The 21,730-nt window shown below is 36.5% G+C and overlaps 1 protein-coding gene, 1 long non-coding RNA gene and 1 pseudogene across 2 annotated transcripts; all 3 read right to left on the minus strand.

Annotated features, from left to right (window-relative positions):
• Positions 1 to 3,181: 3,181 nt before the first annotated feature.
• LOC148788135 (uncharacterized) lies at positions 3,182 to 5,371 on the minus strand. Its single transcript, XR_016065586.1, has 3 exons — positions 5,004 to 5,371; positions 3,421 to 3,512; positions 3,182 to 3,333 (listed from the first exon to the last, which is right to left on the minus strand). It is a non-coding gene; the product is annotated as an uncharacterized LOC148788135 (long non-coding RNA).
• Positions 5,372 to 8,022: 2,651 nt separating this feature from the next.
• Positions 8,023 to 9,023, minus strand: LOC148788136 (uncharacterized). Its single transcript, XM_088880369.1, has 2 exons — positions 8,646 to 9,023; positions 8,023 to 8,325 (listed from the first exon to the last, which is right to left on the minus strand). The coding sequence occupies exons 1-2, from the start codon at positions 9,021 to 9,023 to the stop codon at positions 8,023 to 8,025; spliced, it is 681 nt and encodes a 226-aa protein (XP_088736495.1).
• A 5,736-nt stretch (positions 9,024 to 14,759) lies between these two features.
• On the minus strand, positions 14,760 to 15,824 carry LOC148788137 (zinc finger BED domain-containing protein RICESLEEPER 1-like; annotated as a pseudogene).
• Positions 15,825 to 21,730: the final 5,906 nt, after the last annotated feature.

Genomic DNA, 21,730 nt, shown 5'->3' on the forward strand with positions numbered 1-21,730 from the left:
GATATTGTTGCAGAACTAAACTCCACATTGTCACGATATGCACTAAACGATGAAAATAAAATTGATGAAAATATTGTATCCTTGTGCATATGGTTGATTAATACCAAGACCAAGGTCAAGATGTACTTGTGAAGAATAATCTTGTGTCTGGTTTAGCATATATGGAGTCGATTGAAATCAATCATCTTGAGGCGGTTGAGCCATGTAATAATCTTGAGGCAGTTGAGACACATAATAATCTTGAGGTGTATAAACTGTAGAAGGACCAACTATATCCACCCCAACATCATGACGTTCAACTGAACCAGTAGACATTCGGCTAGAACTTCTTCTTTGCCTGTGGGATGATGATGTTGTGGGAGTATCATCAGATGGAGAAGCAATTTGTTGTGGCTATTGGGTAATGACTTCCTTGATAATATGTAATCCGTGTTCAAATTTATCCACCAATTGACTATATCCTTCAATATTTAGTTGTCTAGATCGGCATAAAGTTTCAAAGGCATTCACATTGTCTACTTGAATTGTAGAAAAATAATAAGCCTTGTGTTGTTAAAAAAAATATCTAAAATAAAATATGTGATATTATATAACAACATACCACAACTTGCAACATAGGTGCTTCTCCAAGTTGGTACCCATTTTCCACACATCTATCAGTAGATGAAGATGCGAAATTTCTTATTATGTTGTAGTACCATTCCCAATAACCTCATTTTGTTTCTCTTCTATTGGAAATGGGTGGCCTATGTACAATCGTGCCATATCGTCTTTGCCATCTAGTGATATATTGTATGTGTTGCAGGTGCCAATCTGTGCCCGTGTGATTTTTACGAGAGATTTGATGGTGGCTTATATCCAGGGTATCCGTCGCTTCTGGAATATTTTGCCTCATCCCGAATTGGCGAAGAACCCATTCGTGACGATGCATTTCAACTATTGTGTATTTTGGTGATGATTTTTATCGAGCGATGGATGGTCTGTTACATATGATAAGACGCCCATTGTGGCGATGAGGATCCCTCATTCATACACCTACGATCGATTTCTATCAACGATCTATCAAAAAATTGGTGTTGATAGATCCCAATATTCGTTGAAAATATCTGCAAAACATTCGTGCCAATACCTCGATCGAATAAAGAAAACACTCATACAAATTAAAGATGATGATACATTGTCATTTTCACCGATCCTACAGGTGGATTCCCGCTCATGGAAGTTTACGTCGAATCTCTACCAAACGACCATGACGATACTCCACAAATGGGCCGAGTTGGGGAGCTTTCGACCAAAATATGACTCAACAGTGGGGAGAGGATAACTCACATATGAGTCAACAATGGGTGAATACATAGCGTTGTTATCATGCCAAGGATTCCGTTCGTGTTTCAACTTCGAAAATTTGACAGGTACGTATAACACTAATTTTGGTGTAGGTACTTCTAATATCGATTTTGGCGCAGGCACATCGAATTATGATATTGAGTGTTATACTCTTAATATGGTGTCTGTTATGCAAGGGCTCGAAAATATTGAACTTAATTACACAAAGCCCATCCACTCACATACTCCCTCCACCTCCAATTTTATACCAAATGATATTGAGGCAGAAGACCCTACTGGAAATTTTGCACACGAGGCTGAGCCAGCTATACCACATCGAACTACTCAGCAAATATTTTACCGCTCTATACTATTTTTTAAACAAACATTCCCGAAAGTACCCATGGATTCCATTGATGTATCGAACATGAAGTATGCAAAATTTTATGACAAGAACGAAGGCAGACTTGATGTGGGAATGCTTATAAATAATAAAGAAACTTTAATCGAGGCGGTGAAAGATCACTCGATACGATATGCACGTCGCGAGTATTAGGTAGCTGAGAGTTCGAAGGTCAAGTGGAAAGTATACTGTAAGCATAACAGTCCAAGTATATATATATGTATAAGTATATGCATACAAAATTAGTCGACTGATTCATATTTATTTTTTTCAGATATGTGGTGTAGATGGGAGTTGTGAGGGATTTTGAAATAAAAAATTAAAAGGTGGATAATAACAAAATATATGGATACCATACATGTATATTGAATGAAATGTCCCTCGAACATGGTAATTTAGATAGGATTTATGTTGCTTCTTTACTTTTAGGACAGGTGAAATGCAACCACGCGTACATAATAAAACATGTCATCCAAATTGTGAAAGACCATACAGGGTACGATATACCATACCAAAAGGCATGGTACAGTTTGAAAATGACACGTGCAATTGTGTACGGCACATGGGAGAGCTCAGTTCGAAAGCTACCCAAATACATGGGAGCTCTCCAAAAATATAATCCTGGAACAATTGTTGAATGGCAACATAAAGCCCGCCACCCGTCAACCAGTGCATAAATGCTAGGATACGTCTTCTGGGCGTTCAAGTCGTGTATTGATGGGTTCCAACACTGTCGCAAACTTATCAGTGTAGATAGAATCCATTTATACATAAAGTACAAGCATAAAATGTTGATTGCTGCAGCCATGGATTGAGATCAACAGGTACTCCCTTTTGCTTTTGCAATTATCGATGAAGATTCATATTCATCTTGAAGTGACTTCTTAGACAATTAAGCAGACATATTATACGGGGGTGATGTGGTATCTGCTTTATTTCTGATCGCCATCCTAGTATCATTAAAGATGTATATGAAAGTTCGAACTTTGTGCCACCTAACGGTGTGCACCGGTATTGCTTGAGGTATGTGTGTTCCAATTTCAACAGTCAACACAAAAATATCGTGTTGAAGGATCTTTTTTGGAGAGCTGACTCTGAATATCAGATCAGGAAATTCAATCGCATTATGGAAGAGATAAAGAGTCAGAAACTATCCGCGTTTGAGTATTTAGACAAGATCACCAAGGAAAAATGGACAGCATCTCATGATGGTGGATGGTGATGTGGAATTCTGACGATAAATATGTCAGAATGTATAAATGGAGTATTAAAAGGGGCTTGCCGCCTATTGTTGACAACAATTACTAAGATGATGTTTCAGCGAATTGTCCTTCGTGAGAGGTTAGCAAAAAGTACTGTATTGTTGGCCAACAACCAAATGTGGACAGATTTTGCAGATAAGATGTTCACACGTTGGCAACAAAATTTTGTTGGGAATACCGTCACCAAATACCAGCAGTTCTAACAGTCCGTCTCAGTTGTTACAAGACGTCACAGTGGACATGGACTCAATACTCATGTTATCAAAATTGCGAACCGAGAATGCTCTTGCGGTAAGTGGACTCAATTTGGTATTCCTTGCAGGCAGACTCAAAAGGTATATGCTGCATAAATGATTAATATTGCATCAATAGTGAAGGATTATTACTATATAATGGCTTATAAGAATACATATTTCAAGTCATTTGAACCTCTGCATTTCGAAAATTATTGGGATGTACCGGGATTTGAGTTGGTCCACGACACTACTATTCGCATCTCTTCGGAATGTAGAGGTCGTGCCCTGGTCGAAATCAAACATCACGTATTCACAACGAGATGGATTGGGCGCAAACGCGTGCAAGGCAACAAGCCCAACAAAGAAATTCTTCTACATAATCAGATGTGCCGATAGCGGGTTGTCAAGAATAATTGTATACTCCAATTGTATTTTTTACAATTGTACAAAAAAATATGCACTATTATATTTGTACACTTAATTGTAATTTTTAAAATTAATATAATTTTAATATTATAATTTTTTGGACTTTAATATATTGTTAAAAATTAATTTTATATAATTAATTTATTCAAAATTTTACTAAACGAATAAAAAAAAAAGGTCCAAGTCGTGATTTGAGATCGCGACTTGACGATTTGGTAAAAAAACATTAATTTTTTAATTAAAACTACGACTCGATATATCAATATTAACATATTATAAATATATATATATATTATTTACGTAATAAATAATTTTTTGACTCGTTAAATATATTGATAATATTCTTCTGCCAAAATAAAAAAATTTGTTTTGTACAACCAAATAGACTAATGTATTTAATCTCAATGCATCTAATCATTATTTATTCAAAAGAAACTTTTTTTTACTTACTATACATATATAATTATTTCTCAATACTAGACACAAAAAGCACGTAAATTTAATCATAATTAAAACTAAATATTAAACTCATACCAGAAAAAAAATAATTCAATTCCAATATTTTGGGAATTATTTAATACCATATTAGAGGAGAAAATGGCTAATTCCTTATATAAAAGAATAAAAATTTCCATAAAAATAAGTAATGTCAACCTATGTATAAATCAACTTGGGAATTCATACCATTCTCGCTTCGTTTCTACGTAACAATCACACCCTAAATAACAAATAAGAAGAATGATGAATTACTTTCCCCATTCTTTAAATAATGTCATAATTTTTATTTAGATTTATCTAAATGTATCTATTTGTTTTAAAATATTAACATTTAATTCTCAATTACACATTTACCTAATATAACTAATCAATTAACTATAAATATCACACCTTATAATTTTGCAATTTACATTTCATTTTAATGTCGCAAAACAAAAACAAAAATATTATAATGGATTTTCTTATTTTGATATAAATGAAAATATTTTAGTTTTTCTTTTCTTGACTTTTATAACAATAATAATAATAATTAGCCCAAACCCGATATTATTTTATCGAAATTAGAGAAGGGCTCAGATCTGGGTATGGAATCGGGCAGAGAACCGAACCCGCCATGGCTGCAAAAAACCCGGTTGCGTGTGAGTTGAGTTGACCCACTTGCCATCCGGGTCGCCACGCCAAGATACGGGCCGGATTGTCCGCAATACCCGATCCATATTGCTCTGAGGTATCATCACAGCCTTCTCAGATAGAGCGCACGCAGTAATAGCATGGTGGAGGTGCTGCTGCTGCCAATGCCGCAGTAGAATAATTAACAAGAAAATCTCAGCCAGGGGTGAAAATGTAATTTACCAAAGTTAAAGGGCTGTTGGTGGAAATAGAAGAAATCACGGGCGAATCAGAGAGGGGCAACCACCCTTGCAGAAATCCCTTTCATCTCTCCCTGATGCCTCATTCTTTGAGCTTTTGAAAGATGCTGCTGCCTCTCAATACTCGTAGCCCTTTTCAGGTATGGAGAAAGGGTTTGATCCGGTGTGATTTGACAGTTTTGTCCTTCTTTTGATTCTTTATTTTTGAAGTTGGGAGTCGTATAGGAAGTCAACTAAGGGTTGTATCAGTCATTTTCAAGTGTACACAACGAGACAACCGAAAAAAGTGCTGGATAGTGGCCAGCAGCTGGTGGGCGGGCCCAATTGACCCGAATCTTGCGTTGTGAGGTTATGCAAATTTTGATTTCGGGCTGATACATCCTTCAGCCACTAAATGTTGATAAAATTTTACTTAAAAATAGGCGAAATTGCATTTTACTCCCTATATTTTTTAAAAATAGCTAAAAATTCTTCGATATTTTAAAAATAAGCAAAAAGATCTCTATAATTTCTAAAACCCAACATAATACTCCTCTCTCATTAGAAATTAATGGAAGGTAGGGTGCACTCACAGACGATGAAAGTGAGCATGAAGTTTTTGCGGGTTTTGATTCTTTTTTGCTGTTAATTGACAAAAATGCTCATATATTATGTATAATATTACTATGATCAAATGTACTTGCTTTAATCTTAATTTTAATATTTTTTATTTTTTTCATCCCTCATAAATAATAAATAATTTTATTCTTAAATATATTTATTTAAATATAAAAATACAAATATATATATTTTTTTAAATTTATAATTTAAATTAAAAATTAAATTAATATCGCAATACAAAAGTTAATGTACTAAGTTTATTTTTTAAACTTTTAAATATTTATCAATGTAAATATTAATGAAGAATAACAATAATATGTTTTAACTAATTTATATTAATATTTATTTAAATATATTTTAATAAATTATATTATTGACTATAAATAATATATTAAATTTAAATTACGAATATATGTACTTACAATTATTTTTTAAAATTTAAAAATTTAAATCAATTTTTCTCTTATCATTTAAAATTTTGTTTTTTTATAAAAACTTTTTACAAACATATTTTTCTTAATTTACTCTTAATTATATTTAATTAAATTAGTTGAAAACTTTTTAAAAAAATTGCCATCACCGCCATCCTTATAGAGAAGGCGACGGTGACGCCAACAAATTTGGGGGATGGCGTTGCCGACGCTCAAAGCTACTCCAGCGTCAACATCAAATCTGTTTTGCGGGGGAGGGGGGGTAGGGTTTGGTGGGGGGTTGGGGGGATTATTTTTTTAAATTTTTTATTTTGAATAAAGTAATAATTTAATTTTTATAATTAATAATATGTATAGAATATAAATTTATAAAATCTTGACCTTTAATTTTTTAAAATTCAATGGTTAAAATGAATTGATTTGATCTTACGACTTTATAACTTTAGAAAAGATCCAACGGTCAATAATATAATAAATAATATATAATAAACAAAGGCATAACGATCATTTTAAAAAAAATTATCACTGTTAGTTTCATTCAACAGAGAGTAGAGATTGAGCTGCATTTAAAAAATAGAGGAAGGTTTTAGCCTATTTTTAAAATACAGGAAATTTTTAACCGAGTTTGAAAAATATAGGGAGATTTATGCTATTCGGCCTTAAAATCAAGTAAATATTTTATTCGTGTGAAATAAAGAGTATATTCAAAATAATTAATGAAAATGATTCTTCTACGTTACATGATTAGTAGTGTCCAATCAATCAAATCTATATTTTTTTAAAACATAGAATTGATAGTTATATATTTTTTATTAATTTAAAATTGTTATTAATGTTTTGTGAAAGTATTATAAAAAAAAAATTCTTGTTGTTAATTTCCATCTTTTCTTTTTGTTTAATTTTAATCCCTTATTTTTCAAATGCATTTTAAAAATTCCTTATCTCTTAAATTTATTCCAGTTCTTAACCGTTAGATTTGATAGAATCTATACTATAAAGGATGGGATATTCTATCAAAAATGGATAAAATTAGAAAAAGCCAAATTCCTATATTTTATTCCATAAAATATTTATCCAACGTATTATCAACTTATTTGCATGTACAAAATATAGAAAGTTTAGAAAAACCACAAGACCATGTGTAAAATAAATGTTATTCCAATTCTCTGCGAAATGAAATAAAAAATCACTTGTAAAAAAATAGGTTTCATATATCATTATAATGATATCATGTCATACTATAATTTGTTTTGCATTAAAAAGATCAACATCGATTCATCACTGTTACAGACAAAAATTTGTTGAAATAAGTGACCAAAAAGCCAATTGGATTGACTGTTTTCTTTTTCTTCTCAGAAAAAGACTACTTGATATCATTCATATGAAAAAGCGGATAAGTACGAAGATACCATCACAACCCAAGACCAAACCAAAGGCTACTCTCAAAGACCTAACCCTGCTACTTCAAATGCCAGACGTGAGGACCTAACCGCCCGAACTACAAGGGTATGGGGATCCATACTCAACCCCTCGAAGCAACGTGAATTGCGATTAGACCACAAGGACCAGCTAACGTGGAGGAATATGGTAAACTGCGCCCCCCTAAGCTTATGGAAAACACGCCTTAACCAAGTCTCTGCATCCAAAGAGTCACGAGTGGTGATACGACAGGGATATGTGCCAGTGCCCAGCAAAGCCGCGCATAAGAACATTCTACCAGCACGTGCATAATGTCCCCTCCTCAAGAACATTCCTGCACGCGAGTAGCTGTACCTTCAGCGCCACTGGAGTTCTCCAAATGAAATTCCAGCCCGAGTCTTTGGAGGACAAGCCCGAACCAATGCGAGATGAACACGATGTTGCCTGCGAGGAGCAAGCCACTCGATAAGTGCTCTTCACCATGAACCACCCTTGAGAATCAAAGTGCCAGCCTAAGAAATCATTGCCACCCTCCATGATCGGCCAAATAATCTAGTTTGCATCCACTGCCGCGAACACCTCCTGAACCTTCTCTTCCCACCAAGACCCATCCGGATGGAGCAACGAACTGGCACGTTGATCAGGCTGCTCCAAGATGGGTTGGATTACCGGCCGAAAAGACACCGACCTAGGGATCCATGGATCTACTGCAAGACGCACATTACTCTTATTTCCAATAAACCACCATAGTCCCGTCTCCAGTAAGGGCCAAGCACAAAGCAGCGACCTCCATGCGTACGACGGACTCACCCCTCCTCTGGCCTCCAGTAACGAACCATGCGCAAAGTATATCGCCTTCAACATTCATGATAGTAAGCTCTAAGGATTAGTCACTATCCTTCATGCTTGTTTACACAGCAAAGCCTGATTAAATTCCTGAAGACTGCAGAAACCAAAGCCTCCCTCCTCTTTAATAACACACAATTTCCTCAAAGCTAGCCAATACATCTTCTTGGAGCTGTCCTAGTGCCAAAACAAGTTAGCCATCAAACTCTCTAAATTAGACACTAGCCTTTCTGGCATCTTAAAACAACTTATCGCATACGACGGAATAACTTGTAGGATTGATTTAAAAAAAAACTGCTCGCCCCACTTAAGACAACCACCTAGCCAACCAACTTTGCATTTTCCTCTAGGTCCTCTCCTTCAAGCCTGTCACCGGAACACCAAGGATCCCCCCTAATTCTTCTCAGAGAGCCACTAGCGTGTTCTTGCTGAATACCACTGTCGATTTCTAAATTGATAGCAAGGCCAGAAACCTCCTCGAAACTACGAAGCAGTAACTGTACGCACCGCAACTCTTCCACCACTACATGGCAAAAGACCAGGGTATTATCCGCAAAGAGGAGGTGAGAAACCTGGGGACCCAACCTACACACCGCCACCCCTATAAGATAGCGTCGCTGCTCCTCAGCACGAATCATGTTGCTTAGAACATCTGCACAGAACAGAAATAAATAGGGAGAGAGGGGGCCCCGGGGTGGATCCCTCATTCTGGATGCAAGTTACGAAAACGGACACCATTAAGCAAGAAGGAATAAGAGACAATAAAAACACAGGTTATAATCAAACAGATCACTTTTTCATGGAAACCTAGTGTACTTAACACTCTCCCAAGAAAAGACCACTCCACCCGGTCATAGACTTTACTAATATCCAGCTTCAACAACACAAGACCCGTTTTACCCCAATACTTGTTAGCTAAAAAGTGATTGATAGCTTGGCAACGAGGACATTATCAGTAATCAATCAAGAAGTGATTGATGTCATGGGCAACGAGGACATTATCTATAATCAATCGACTCGGACCGATTATATGGGGTAAATAATGTCATTAAGAAGAGGTTTGAGACGATTGGCCATTTTTTATTTGATAATCTTTATCAAAATAATATTGAATTGATGAATATGGTAAGAGTTCATCAAACTAGCATTATGTTTTCTTGTGCTTACCACTTATGTTGAACGGTGTTTCAATGCCACAACAAAATGCCCACAAACTAAAAGGTTAAACCCATGGAGTTGAGTTGTGCATAAGTTTGACAGCTATGAAACCAACTTCTTTGGGTCGGTTAGAAACGTTCCAAGTTGAGGACTTTGAGACAGGGCATCGAGGGTCTTATAGAGACTTGCACTAAGTATTGCAGCTGTATTTCATTGGCAAGAGACATAGGTCGTCCATGCAATTTTAGTGGGTTGGTTGGTAAGATAGCCGACTGCATGAACCGACTCCAGTGAATCGGTATGGAAGCCTTAGGGGCTTGGTCGGTATGACTGATTTTTTGGTTCCGATAGTACGGGATTAGTCATCGAACTTAAAAAATTATGGCAATTGCATCCACACGAAGATTTTATATATTAGATATGGTAACCGGTGACTGTATCATGAGATATGGTCACCATAAGTTTTGTTTAGTGCAGTCGGAGTATGTAACGAGGACGGTGGATTTCAATAAAGAATCTATCCCCTGTTAGTATTGTGACAATAAGATCTCTTATGCGTTATGAGATGGTTGCCATAGGGATAGATTGAGTGAGAAGGGATTTCCTACGACGATCACTAGAGTAAAAGCAACTCGACTTTGAAGCATAGATGCTTAGTGAAGGATGAAAACTGACATCCAATTCCATGCTCTAAATTAAGATCGGGAGTTGATTGACAGTAGGATCGCACCCATATGAAACTTGAAGTCTGAATGCTCACACATAATTCACATAGTCTCTAGTGCCACGAGCTGTTGCTGGATGACGATCTATGATAAAGAGCTATTTCTAATTACGAGATAATTGAAAATAATTAATTAAATTAAATTTAATTAATTGTATTGGTCACATACACTCAAATCTAGTTGAGGGTGAATCACACTCTAATCACCGATATGTGATGGAATTTATTTGAAATTAATTCTGAAAGGTAGAGATTAATTTAATTTGATTAAATTAATTATGATGGAATTTATTTAGAATTAAGTTCGAAAGGTAGAGATTAATTTAATTTGATTAAATTAATTTTTTGGAGAGAGAATAAATGATTTGATTTATCTAAATGTATTTATTTGTATTAAAAATATTAGCATTTAATTCTCAATTATACATTTACCTAATATAACTAATTAATTTTTGCATTTTACATTTCATTTTAATGTCACAAAACAATAACAAAAATATTATGAATGGATTTTCTTATAATATAACCATTAATAACGTCAGAATATATACATTTATTAATTATTATAAAAAAATTTAATTTTGATATAGATGAAAATATTTAATTTTTCTTTTCTTGACTTTTATAAGAATAATAATTAGCCCAAATCAGATCAACAAATTCTGGTTTATTGAAGAAAAATGAAAAATACAATTATTATTTTATGGAAATTAGTGGAGGCTCAGATTTGGGTATGGGGTCGGGCAGAGAACCGAACCCGCCATGGCTGCATAAAACCCGGTTGCATGTGAGTTGAGTTGACCCACTCGCCATCCGGGTCGCCACGCCAAGATACGGGCCGGATTGTCCGCAATACCCGATCCATGTTGCTCTGAGGTATCATCACAGCCTTCTCAGATAGAGCGCACGCAGTAATAGCATGGTGGAGGTGCTGCAGCCAATGCCGCAGTTGAATAATTACCAAGGAAACCTCAGTGAGGGAAGCAAATGTAATTAACCAAAGTTAAAGGGCTGTTGGTGGAAATAGAAGAAATCACGGGCGAATCAGAGAGGGGCAACCACCCTTGCAGAAATCCCTTTCATCTCTCTCTCTGACGCCTCATTCTTTGAGCTTCTGAAAATAATGGTGCTGCTGTGCAGCCTCTCAATACTATATACTCGTCGCCCTTTTCATGTATGGAGAGATGGTTTGATTTGACAGTTTTGTCCTTCTTTTGATTCTTTATTTTTGGAGTTGGGAATTGTGTAGGCAGTCAACTGAAGGTTGTATCAGTCATTTTACAAGTGTACACAACGAGACAACCGAAAAAAGTGATGGATAGTGGCCAGCAGCAGGTGGGCGGGCCCAATTGACCCGAATCTTGTTTCGAGGTTCAGTAAATTTTGATTTTGGGCAGCTACATCCTTCAGCCACTTAATGTTGATAAAAGTTTATTAAAAAATAAGTAAATGTTTTTTCGTGTGAAATTAAGAATATATTCGAATAACTAATGGAAATGAGACTTTTATGTTACATGGTTAGTAGTGTCCAATCAGATGTATATTTTTCTAAAAAAATAGAATTGATAGTTATATTTTTTATTAATTTTAAATTATTAATGATGTTATATCAAAATATTGTAAAAAAATTCTCCTTTTTAGTTCCCATCTCTTCTTTTTGTCTAACTTTAGTCATTCAAATGCACTTTAGAAATTTCTCATCTCTTCAATTTATTCCATTCAAGTCCTTAACCATTAGATTTGGCTACTCCACGTGGATAGATCAGCTACAAAGCAAAGAAGTAGAGTAGGCATAGCCATCACAGGGGAGGATAGAGAGTTCACTATAACGTTTGATTTTAAAGCCTTTGATAGCGAGATTGAATATAAAGCACTTGTGATAGGCATGAGGATGATTTATGAAGTTGGGCCTCAATGCGTTGTAACTTATTCGGACTCAACTAATAGTCAAACAAATAGAAGGAATGTGCGAAGCTAAAGAGGATAGCATGGTGTAGTACTTGCAACAAATAGAGGAATTAAAGGCGAAATTTAAGAGCTTCCAGCTTGTCCAGATCCTTAGAGAGCAGAATGTTAAGGCTAACTGTCTAGCCAAACTAGCCAAGGCTGTTCGGGTCTCATACGCTGACAACTATCTACAAAAGAAATGGGTCTAAACGTCCACTCCTCGCAATTCCAATGGTGGCTTGTTCTAAGCACCTCATGTGCAACTGTGCCTCGACACCTCAACAATATGCTCATCCTTCCCAGATGGAAGGTTCCTAAAACTCAAACGAGAAGGTGACCCTTCATCCACCCTTCTCAACTCAAGGTGGCATCTTGCCCACCAAAATAACTTGAGACAGTTCCGCACACAGGGCTGCTTATCTCACAATCGTGGTTCTCCCAGTCCACTCGATGCATCGGCATGAACCCCTTTCGCTTAGTGAAGCCATGGTGAATTCTAAAAATCTGATTATCATTATCCAAAAAAAAAAAATTTTAGAACACAGTTGACAGCTTGTTGACATATCTGCGATGCTCACATAACTGCCAACCAACATCAATGAAGTTGGTTCGTAGCCGCTTGCTCTCTAAAGGAGCCTAAATGCATGTAGAAGGACTTTACCCAACATAATCTTTGTGGCAAACATCCCCCAAAACCATTCCGTCTCACAACCGGCTCGTTGAAGCATTTTAAAGCCTAAGATAACAAACTTACACAACTGTGCCGTAATCCAGTCTGATCTTATCACAACTGATGGTCTCAACCTACCTCTACCTGACGTAGAGCTCATGTGGCAATCCAGATCTTCAACTAGGCACAACTCTCCTTCGGGAGCCTAGGATTATCCGGGCTCTGCTACCAACTGTCACGGGTGGACTCTTTTGGCTCGCAGCAGAATATTATTTTTGCCCGTGCGGCGTCTCAGGTTATACCCAAGCTTCGACCAACCTTCATACATCACAAAGTTTACCGACTGTCCGTCGCGTATTTTCGATACAGAAGCTTGCTAGCATGATATCTAAATGCCTCCCTGCGCGGCAGTGCGAGGACGTGTGCTCGCCTATCCAACATGCCCATGTTCGTTTGAGGCTCATGGCATGCACTCCTTTGCACATTCTCGCGGCCGACCCCAACTAGCTAGTCTACCACAAAGTGTCTTGCCCACAATCACGGAACCCGCCGACGCATCCCTTGATGGCAAGGAGCATCCTCTCTTCACCTTGGCATTACGGCGTGCTGCATGCACTCGCAACACCCCTCTCATGCCCACGCTCACTGGGTGCATCCTCAGTGCATGCCTTCGTCGCGGCCGTCTTCTACGCCTCGCCCTAAGTTCGAGGCTCATTTGATATGCCAACATCTCGCATTGATCCCACACGGCATGCCTGAAATGCCTTCTTGCCTTTTGGCTTGGCTTCACAATTTGCCCATAATGCGGCGTCTCCCCACGATAGCTCATCTTAGCTGATGGACCCCCTGAACGGCTATAACCCAATAGCACATGCCATGAGTTGGATCACGAGGTCTTATAGTGCTTGCCTCGATCATCCATTCGCACGAGAGGTGTTGCCCTTGATATCCCGCAGCTCGCTGAGCAATCTTACGTGTCATACGGAACCTCTCGATCGCTTTTGTACGCAACATCGGCCATTAAGGGTGGGCGTCAGGTCGGGTTGTTCGGCGTCGGGTCGGTTGTTCGGGTTCGATTAATTCGGGTCGGGTACCCGACATGTCGGGTTGGGAAAAAACGAACCCGAATCCGACTGAGTCGGATACCCGACTAATTGGGTACCCACCGGGTTCGGGTTTTGTCAGCTTCAAAAAATGAATTTTTCAAAATAATCGTCATTCACTAAAGTAAATTCATGTTAGTCTAAAATGTAACATATGGACACAAATACTTAAAGCTTTACATAAATACCCAAAAAAAAGAGTTCAATCACATCCATAAATTATTAGAGATTTTTGTAAATCATTTTAGTAACAACTATAAAGCTAAGGCCTCCTAAATCCTAATGCCTACAGATTGAAAAGACAATCAGCTCATATCACATTTTCATCCTCAAGTCCTCGACCTGTCAAGCATTAAACATACAAAGTGTAAGAACTATTAGAGAAAGTCAAACAAATTAAAAATGTAACATTACACAATGAGGTTCTATCGTTCTATTACCTTGTAAAAAAATTACAAGTAGCAGTTAGCACCATTAAATATCAATAATTGTTGAATCAATCCCCAACTTAGTCAACTCTACAATAAAATAGAAAATAGTTAGACAAGTAAAATATATAAGTAGAATACATAGAATTGAACAATAATTAAAATACAAGAAAAAAAATAAATAATTACCTTTCTCAACTACTTCAAGTTCACTCAAATGCTTCTCAATGCTAATTGGTTTGGAGTCTTTCCGTATTCAATCTTGAGTATAAATAAGTGCTTGCACTATTTTAGGAGACAAACCTAAAAGTGTCAAGAACACGACCACCGGTACTAAATACGGATTCTGAGGCAACAGTTGAGACTGGAACTGCCAATACATCCCGAGCCATTTTGGAAAGAATTGGAAACCTTTAGGTGTTTACTCTCCACCAATTTAGTATGTCAAATTTGTCTATATGCATTTCAATATCCTCATCAAGATATTTCTCTAATTCTGATTTCACGCGATCCCCTTTTTCACCTGATTTGTACATAATGAACTCTTGTTCTATGGTGAATGTACGAGTCGCCTCATAATCAGTATATTTTATAGATGTCCCTACTGAAGAGGAAGATAATGAAGAAACACGACTAAATGATGATCCTGGGCTTCCTGGCGTTCCTTGAAGAGTATGATCATATCTCAACTTATAATCATTAAACAACTCATAAAGTCCATCTCTCACTTGTTCTTTCATCACATTGCTTTTTTGGGTACCACCATACAATTTATCAAAGCTAAATTCAATGAACTCCAACTTATGACGGGGATGAAGGATCACGCCATAATATAAAATCATATTCATCTTTTCAATTGATGCCCAGTATTTGTTATACTTTTCTTTCATCTTTCTTGCCATCTCATTTAATTCAACGTCATTACTACTTAACCAATGTCTGAGAAGCAAGTCAACTTCACATATTTCACGAAAGATCAGATTAGATGTGACATACAAGGTACCAGAAATACACAAAGTAAGACTATAAAAATGCCTTAAAAATTTCACCAATACCTTTGCCGTCTCCCAATCATAATCAGTCGGTATCCCATCAAATGGTTGTCTCAAAAGATCAGTCTTATAGGCAAGATCTGCATCTTCATAAGCATCAAATGCTTCCTTAAGGTTTATAGCCATCTCCAACATCAAGTAGGTGGAGTTCCATCTAGTAGGTACATCAAGAGATAATAATTTTTTCGTTTTCAATTTTTCAAATTCAACACACTCTTGAAATTTCTTGTACCTAGCTGGAGAATTCCTAATATACCTGATGGCCCCTCTAATACGAGAGATAGTTTCATGCTCACTCTTTAAACCATCCTACACAACAAGATTAACTATATGTGCCATATACCTCATGTGCACATATCTCCCACCTAAGATGTTTTGCCCCGAATTTTTAAATTTCTTTTTCAAGTAAACTATAGCCCCATCATTGAAAGAGCATTATCAACAGTGATAGAGAAAACTCTGTCAACACCCCAATCAAGCAAGCATTTTTCTACACCTTTACCTATTTCTTCACTTTTATGCCCGATAATTGGATAAAAGTTCAAAATTCTTTTGTGCAAGTTCCAATCATCATTGATAAAGGGAGTAGTGAGACACATATAATTAACTTTTCGAATAGATGTCTAAGTGTCTGTAGTGATGCAAACCCGTTGAGCATGATCTTTAATGAACGACTTCAATCTTGCTCTTTCATGCACATATATATTGAAAATATCTTTTGTTATTGTTATTCTTGATGGAATAGCAAACATCGTACATGCAATAGACAAGAAATGCCTAAATTCAGGATGTTCGACTAACTTAAATGGAAGTTCATCCACAACCAGTATGTGATACAAAACTTCTCTAGTTTTGTCTTGCTCAAATCTTCAATTAACAAGAGGGGCGTCTCTATCACCCATGCGAGTTAGTTGGAAAGACAATCTATTTTGATTTTCTGGTGATTTCTTGGGGTTTTTTCTTGCAAGATTCATAATGATTTTTCAAAGGTCTAGTTTCATGTGCTTTTGGATCGGCTTTGATCTCTCTACTACAATATTTCCACCTAGCCTTTTGAACATTATCCTTTTCACAATGAAATTTAATGAAATGCTCCCACCACGATGATTTAGAAGTCACTACCCTCTTTTTTCCTTTTTTAGAATCAGCTAAAAGATCTTCCTCCTCATCCTCTCCCTCCAACTCCTTATCAATATTATCATCAAAATAATGCTTAACATTCTCAAGACGATCACCACTAACCTGATTTTCAATCCATCCATATTTATAGTTTGGGCATCAGTGACGAGTTAGACTGAGACTTAGAGTGACTTCTAATTCCATCATAGTTTCACATTTTTGGAACTAAAATGAAAGATATATTCTAATTAGAGAACAAAAAAAACCCACAATATTAAAGCATAATTAAATGAATGTAGTTAAGTGACAAAATAATAAGAAATTTAAACAAGTATAAAAGTCCACAGCATTGACAATTATTTTATATGTACTTGTATATCTAAAACTTAATAGTGGTAACTGGTACGTACAAGTTTGATATTATATATAATCACAACAGCAATTCTTGACAGCGAGGTACAACTAAAGCAGCACTGCATTTAGATTTTCATGTTCAGTCACTGATAATACCAAATGACTTAGTTGATGAGGGAAAAATATGTTTAAGTGTCTTATCAACAAGAGCCATACCCATACTACTACCCAATTCAAGAAGTCACTGTGAGCCACAAGGACACTATTTATAATTTGTAGTTCATCAAAGTAACTAATCCACAATTTTAACCAAATTATCCTAACTCAAATATAATCACTGCAAAGAGATTCTCTCTCAACAAATCAACGAAAGTCATGAAACTAGTAGAGGACCAAGAGAAGGAATGAAGAGGACTTCGTATGAGATAATGCATCCGACACCAGATAGTATCATGATTTAATATTACTGGTAGGACAGGTTACTTGCATCAATGCCTTTATAATATGTGTAATTTTCTCTAAATACAGGTGAATACTGAAGTCAAAAAGTGATAGAGAATTAATACATTATTTTCCTATTGGCATTTTTAACATTTTCTTCTCTTTTCCTTTTTTTTTTTTCAAAAAAACGTTATGCAGGATCTGCTATGTGCATTCTTTTGTTCCTCTCAACTCCAACAAAGTTCATCATGCCCACAGTCAAACACCAGGAAGGCTAACAAGCAGAAAACATACTTAACCAAGTGAAAAAAAAAAAGAAGCCACGACGACAAGCTGAGTCAAACAACATGCAGATAAAAAATAAAATCAATCGAAAAGCTGAGATCAACTAAAATTTAGGCAATATGAAAGCAAAGTCCTAAAGAATCCCTAATTAAGAAGACTCAAGTAACTAGTAACCACCAAATAAGGCAATCAGGAAAAAACTGCCACAATTCTAGACTGAAACTAAGTTGCTCGGAGAATATATAGAAAGAATTCATACTCGTAATCTAGGATTTCGATGGGATAAACCTTGGAGCCAACGATAACAAGTCTCCGATAGGGGGAGTGGCGCTCTGGCGATGGACGACGAGTTTGGGCCTTCTTCTAGGATATGGAATTTGGGAAGAGGAAACGCAACAACAGTAAGTAGTCGAGCAGAGACAGACAGAGTAGAGAGACTAGAGAGACGACATCATTTCTTGTATTTTACAACCAAATCGGGTTTTGGGTACCCGATCGGGTTTTTCAGGTACCACTATCATACACGAAACCCGATCCGTTTTATTTTTATTGGTTTTCGGGTAAATCCGAACCTGATTTTTTACTTGTATAACCCGATCCGTACACGCCAAATCCGAACGGGTCAGGTCGGGACACGAAAAACACCGACCCAGATGCCCACCCCTATCGGCCATCTTGGCCCTACGCCGCTCGTCCGGTTCTCATACCTTTCCGGAACTCTAAATACTCCTTTGAGATGCCTAGAGCCGACTTTTGAAGGCCCCCAACATGCCCTCAAGAGATGTTCATTTAGTGCAGGCATCGTTGCTGTCATGTACAGGGAGAGCTGGCTGGAGCTCACCCTGCATGCCCCCCTTACAATAAGCTAATGAACTTTTTTTCTTGTTCCAAGAGTAGACATTGAAATGGTCGCATAGTGCACTTTTTTTCGCATATCCCTCAATCGACATCCAAATCACGTGCTACTTGAACCGTTGCTTGGCCTATGATTTCTACATCATAACACAAAAGTATCAGCCCATCCGATCATCCATCGCTAGGAATTGCCCACACAATAAGAATGAAGACGTGTAACATGTTGCATGTTGGACAATGGCATAACGATTTATGCTCTTACTGTGAAAAATAAGAGAAGTCCCTATTCGGGACAAAGATTTGGGTCACACAAAATAAACCCGAACTAAACCAGGACAAGAGGAAAAGAAAAAAATTTTACAAAAAGAAGTAAAAATTAAAAAATGTAAAAGATAAGACTGTTGACAGAAAACGAAAATGGCCAATAGTCAGCAAAGCAGGAAAGCCAGCTGGAAATCACATGGCCGACAAGCCATTATGACCAACAGCTGGAGAGGACGAGGCAATGACGAAAGCAGTGACGTCATTCGAAAGAGACAAGATGATGACGAATGCAATGACATCATCAAAAAACAAGTTTGGAGTCCGAATTTGAGGTCCGCGGACGCCTATAAATAAAGTTGCAGTAAAGCAGATGGGGATCATACAAAAAAAAAAAAAAAACTTCTCCTACTTTTCAAAACATTAGAATATTGAGTCTTTTTTTTTATCTTTTGTAGTGTTTTAATCTTTCAGTTTATGGTGGTTTCCCCAACATGTCAAGTCCTTTATACTATGAGAGGCTAAACACTTGTCTCCTCCAACGGAGGAATAGTATATATGTAACATTCTCTATATTTCTTCAATAAAAGTTAGGCTTCTGTTCAACTTGTTTGTCCAAAATTTTATTAATTTCCTATATTGGAGTCCCTTTTACGCCCTAAGGTAGGAAACGAAATAAGACTGTGCTGTTTTGTTACTGAAGGAGCCAAGTGTCTGCGAACCATCTGCTGCAGTAGTGTAGTTGGAAGAACTCCGTAAAATCGAGGACTTGGAATACCCGAAAATAGAGCGATCAATGCAAGGTATGAATTTATGGGGTCTTAATTTATTTCGAAAGCATGCTGGGTCATTTTAAGAGCATGAAAATAGATTGTTTAGTTATTTCCTTTAGAAGGGTAAAAAGGTCATAAAATAAGCTAATGGACCAGATTTACGCGAATTTAAAAGATAGTGTACTAAAATTGATATTGCCAAAGTTAATTTACCAAAATTGAACTGAGACAAAGTTAATGTAGTAAAGTTTTCTTTTTCCCAAAAAATATATATTCTCTCTGTCTCTTTCTTTCTCATGACCCTAAATTTTAAAACCCCAATTTATTTCTCATTCTTCTCATTTCTCTAAATTCTAAAACCCCAATTTCTTTCCCACCTTTCTCATTTTTCCCACTCATCTCATTTCTTTCTCGTTTCTTTTGCCTCTTTTTTTTTTTTTTTTCTCCATCCCCAATTCCCCCTCGTTTTTTCTCTTTTCTTCCCAATTTCAGGATCTGATTGGTTCTGATTCATGCTTTCTTCCCACTCTTTTCTCTTTCTTTCTCCCCAATTCCCAAATCTATATGCTTTCTTCCCACTTTTTTCTCTTTCTTTCTCTCCAATTTCCAAATCTAAAGTCTAAAAGGCAAAACCCTAGCCCCAAACCAACGATTGCAAGCCCCAATCCTACCACCAGCAACGAGAAAGGCGATTCCTATTGTGTCGGCCAAGTAAGAAGCGCGAATAGGTTTGCCACTACATATCATAGTCTTGGTCTCACCGTCGGCTTGTGTGTGTGCAGGTCGCTGTTGAACATCCTCTTGGCCGTCATAAAGCTGTATCCAACGAAGATATTTTTCCCAGAAATCATCACGATATTTGTTTTCATTTTCAAGTTATCTCCAGGACGAGTCAAAACATACCCAACATTCCCCATCATTCAAAAACACCTTATCTAGGTGTTTTAAACTGTTTTAGCATAAATAGATACATAGATATATATACACATATATATACATAAATATATATAAAAAGGACATGATTCAACAATCAATAGTAATTTTTTTCTTCCAAAATACAACATTAAACATACAATATTTATTTTAAATTATCTTAAAAAATAAATCCAAACATACATATTATCTCTAACACACACTTATTTATACTTGATTTTCTCTCTGTATCTCTACAAAACACAACAAAACATTCCGAAAATGAAGCCAAACAATATGCATGGCTCTCTCTATCAACGAAGTCTCAGTTTTCATCTTTCTACAGCGATGCCTATGAGGAAAAAATGGTTCTTTAATTCTTGCATTTATCTAGTCTTTTAGGGTTTTCTGTGTTGATTTGTCGCTTCAAGAAATGAAAATGGTTGTAGTATGAAAATGGGTTTTTGGTCACTTTCTCTCTCTAGAATCTTTGATCTCCCCTCATTTAAAGTACTGGCTCGAGCTCATCATATGTCATTCGAACTCGTGAAGCTCGAGCTCAAACCAAAAATGGTCGAACCCACTCATTTACACTCCAATGTCTTGGTCAACATATTTTTGCACGTCAAAGTTAGGTGGGGCTATTTTGCTGAGGTGGCAGGGTTGACGTGGTTTTTTTAATCACGTCAACCTTGCCACAATATTTCTATAAAAAAAAATTCAAGTCAATAGATCATGGCCGGACAGGTGTGAAATCCTCAAATTTAACAGGTTACGTGCAGCCAACGTGATGAAATTCGGCAAAATTAGGCAAATTAGGCTAAAATTGCCACTTTTTCACAATTACATTCATCATATGTTATTTTAAAAAGCCCTTAGGCCAAGAGTGCCACCACCTTTAAAAAACTGGACCAAAATTTTCATTTTTTCCAATTACATATATAATTGGTGTTGAATGTTTAGTTATTGAGTCACAGGCTTATTTCTGTACAAATATATTTTAGATGTAGATTTGGATTTGTGCCCATTCCAAGAATAGATCTACATTGTTCATTTCAAGTTAGGTCAGACTAATATCCGGTGTTCAACTAACAAGTCAATAAAATTAGAAGTCTTAAATTTTAAAAATGTCAACTGTACACTAGACTTGTGAACAAATTATAATAATTCTAACTTGCTATATGTGACATAAATATATATAAAGGCTGTGGATGAATTGATACTCCTACTAATTGTATTGATAAAGTATGTGATGTAACTAACAATGTATCGATCTATATTATCTATATAAATAATGTTTATTATGTGTGGCACTTAGTGAGCATCCATTCG

Source organism: Sesamum indicum, linkage group LG5 (assembly GCF_026168435.1).
Source record: "Sesamum indicum cultivar Baizhima isolate 11 linkage group LG5, ASM2616843v1, whole genome shotgun sequence".
Classification (NCBI taxonomy): domain Eukaryota; kingdom Viridiplantae; phylum Streptophyta; class Magnoliopsida; order Lamiales; family Pedaliaceae; genus Sesamum; species Sesamum indicum.

What these genes read in the sequence shown, in the direction of transcription:
- LOC148788136 (XM_088880369.1), bottom strand. Translation starts at nt 9,023, where the DNA reads ATGAGGGATCCACCCCGGGGCCCCCTCTCTCCCTATTTATTTCTGTTC. An exon ending in TAGAGGAAAATGCAAAGTTG is followed by an intron (nt 8,326 to 8,645) that starts GTTGGCTAGGTG and finishes TGAATGTTGAAG; the next exon opens with GCGATATACTTTGCGCATGG.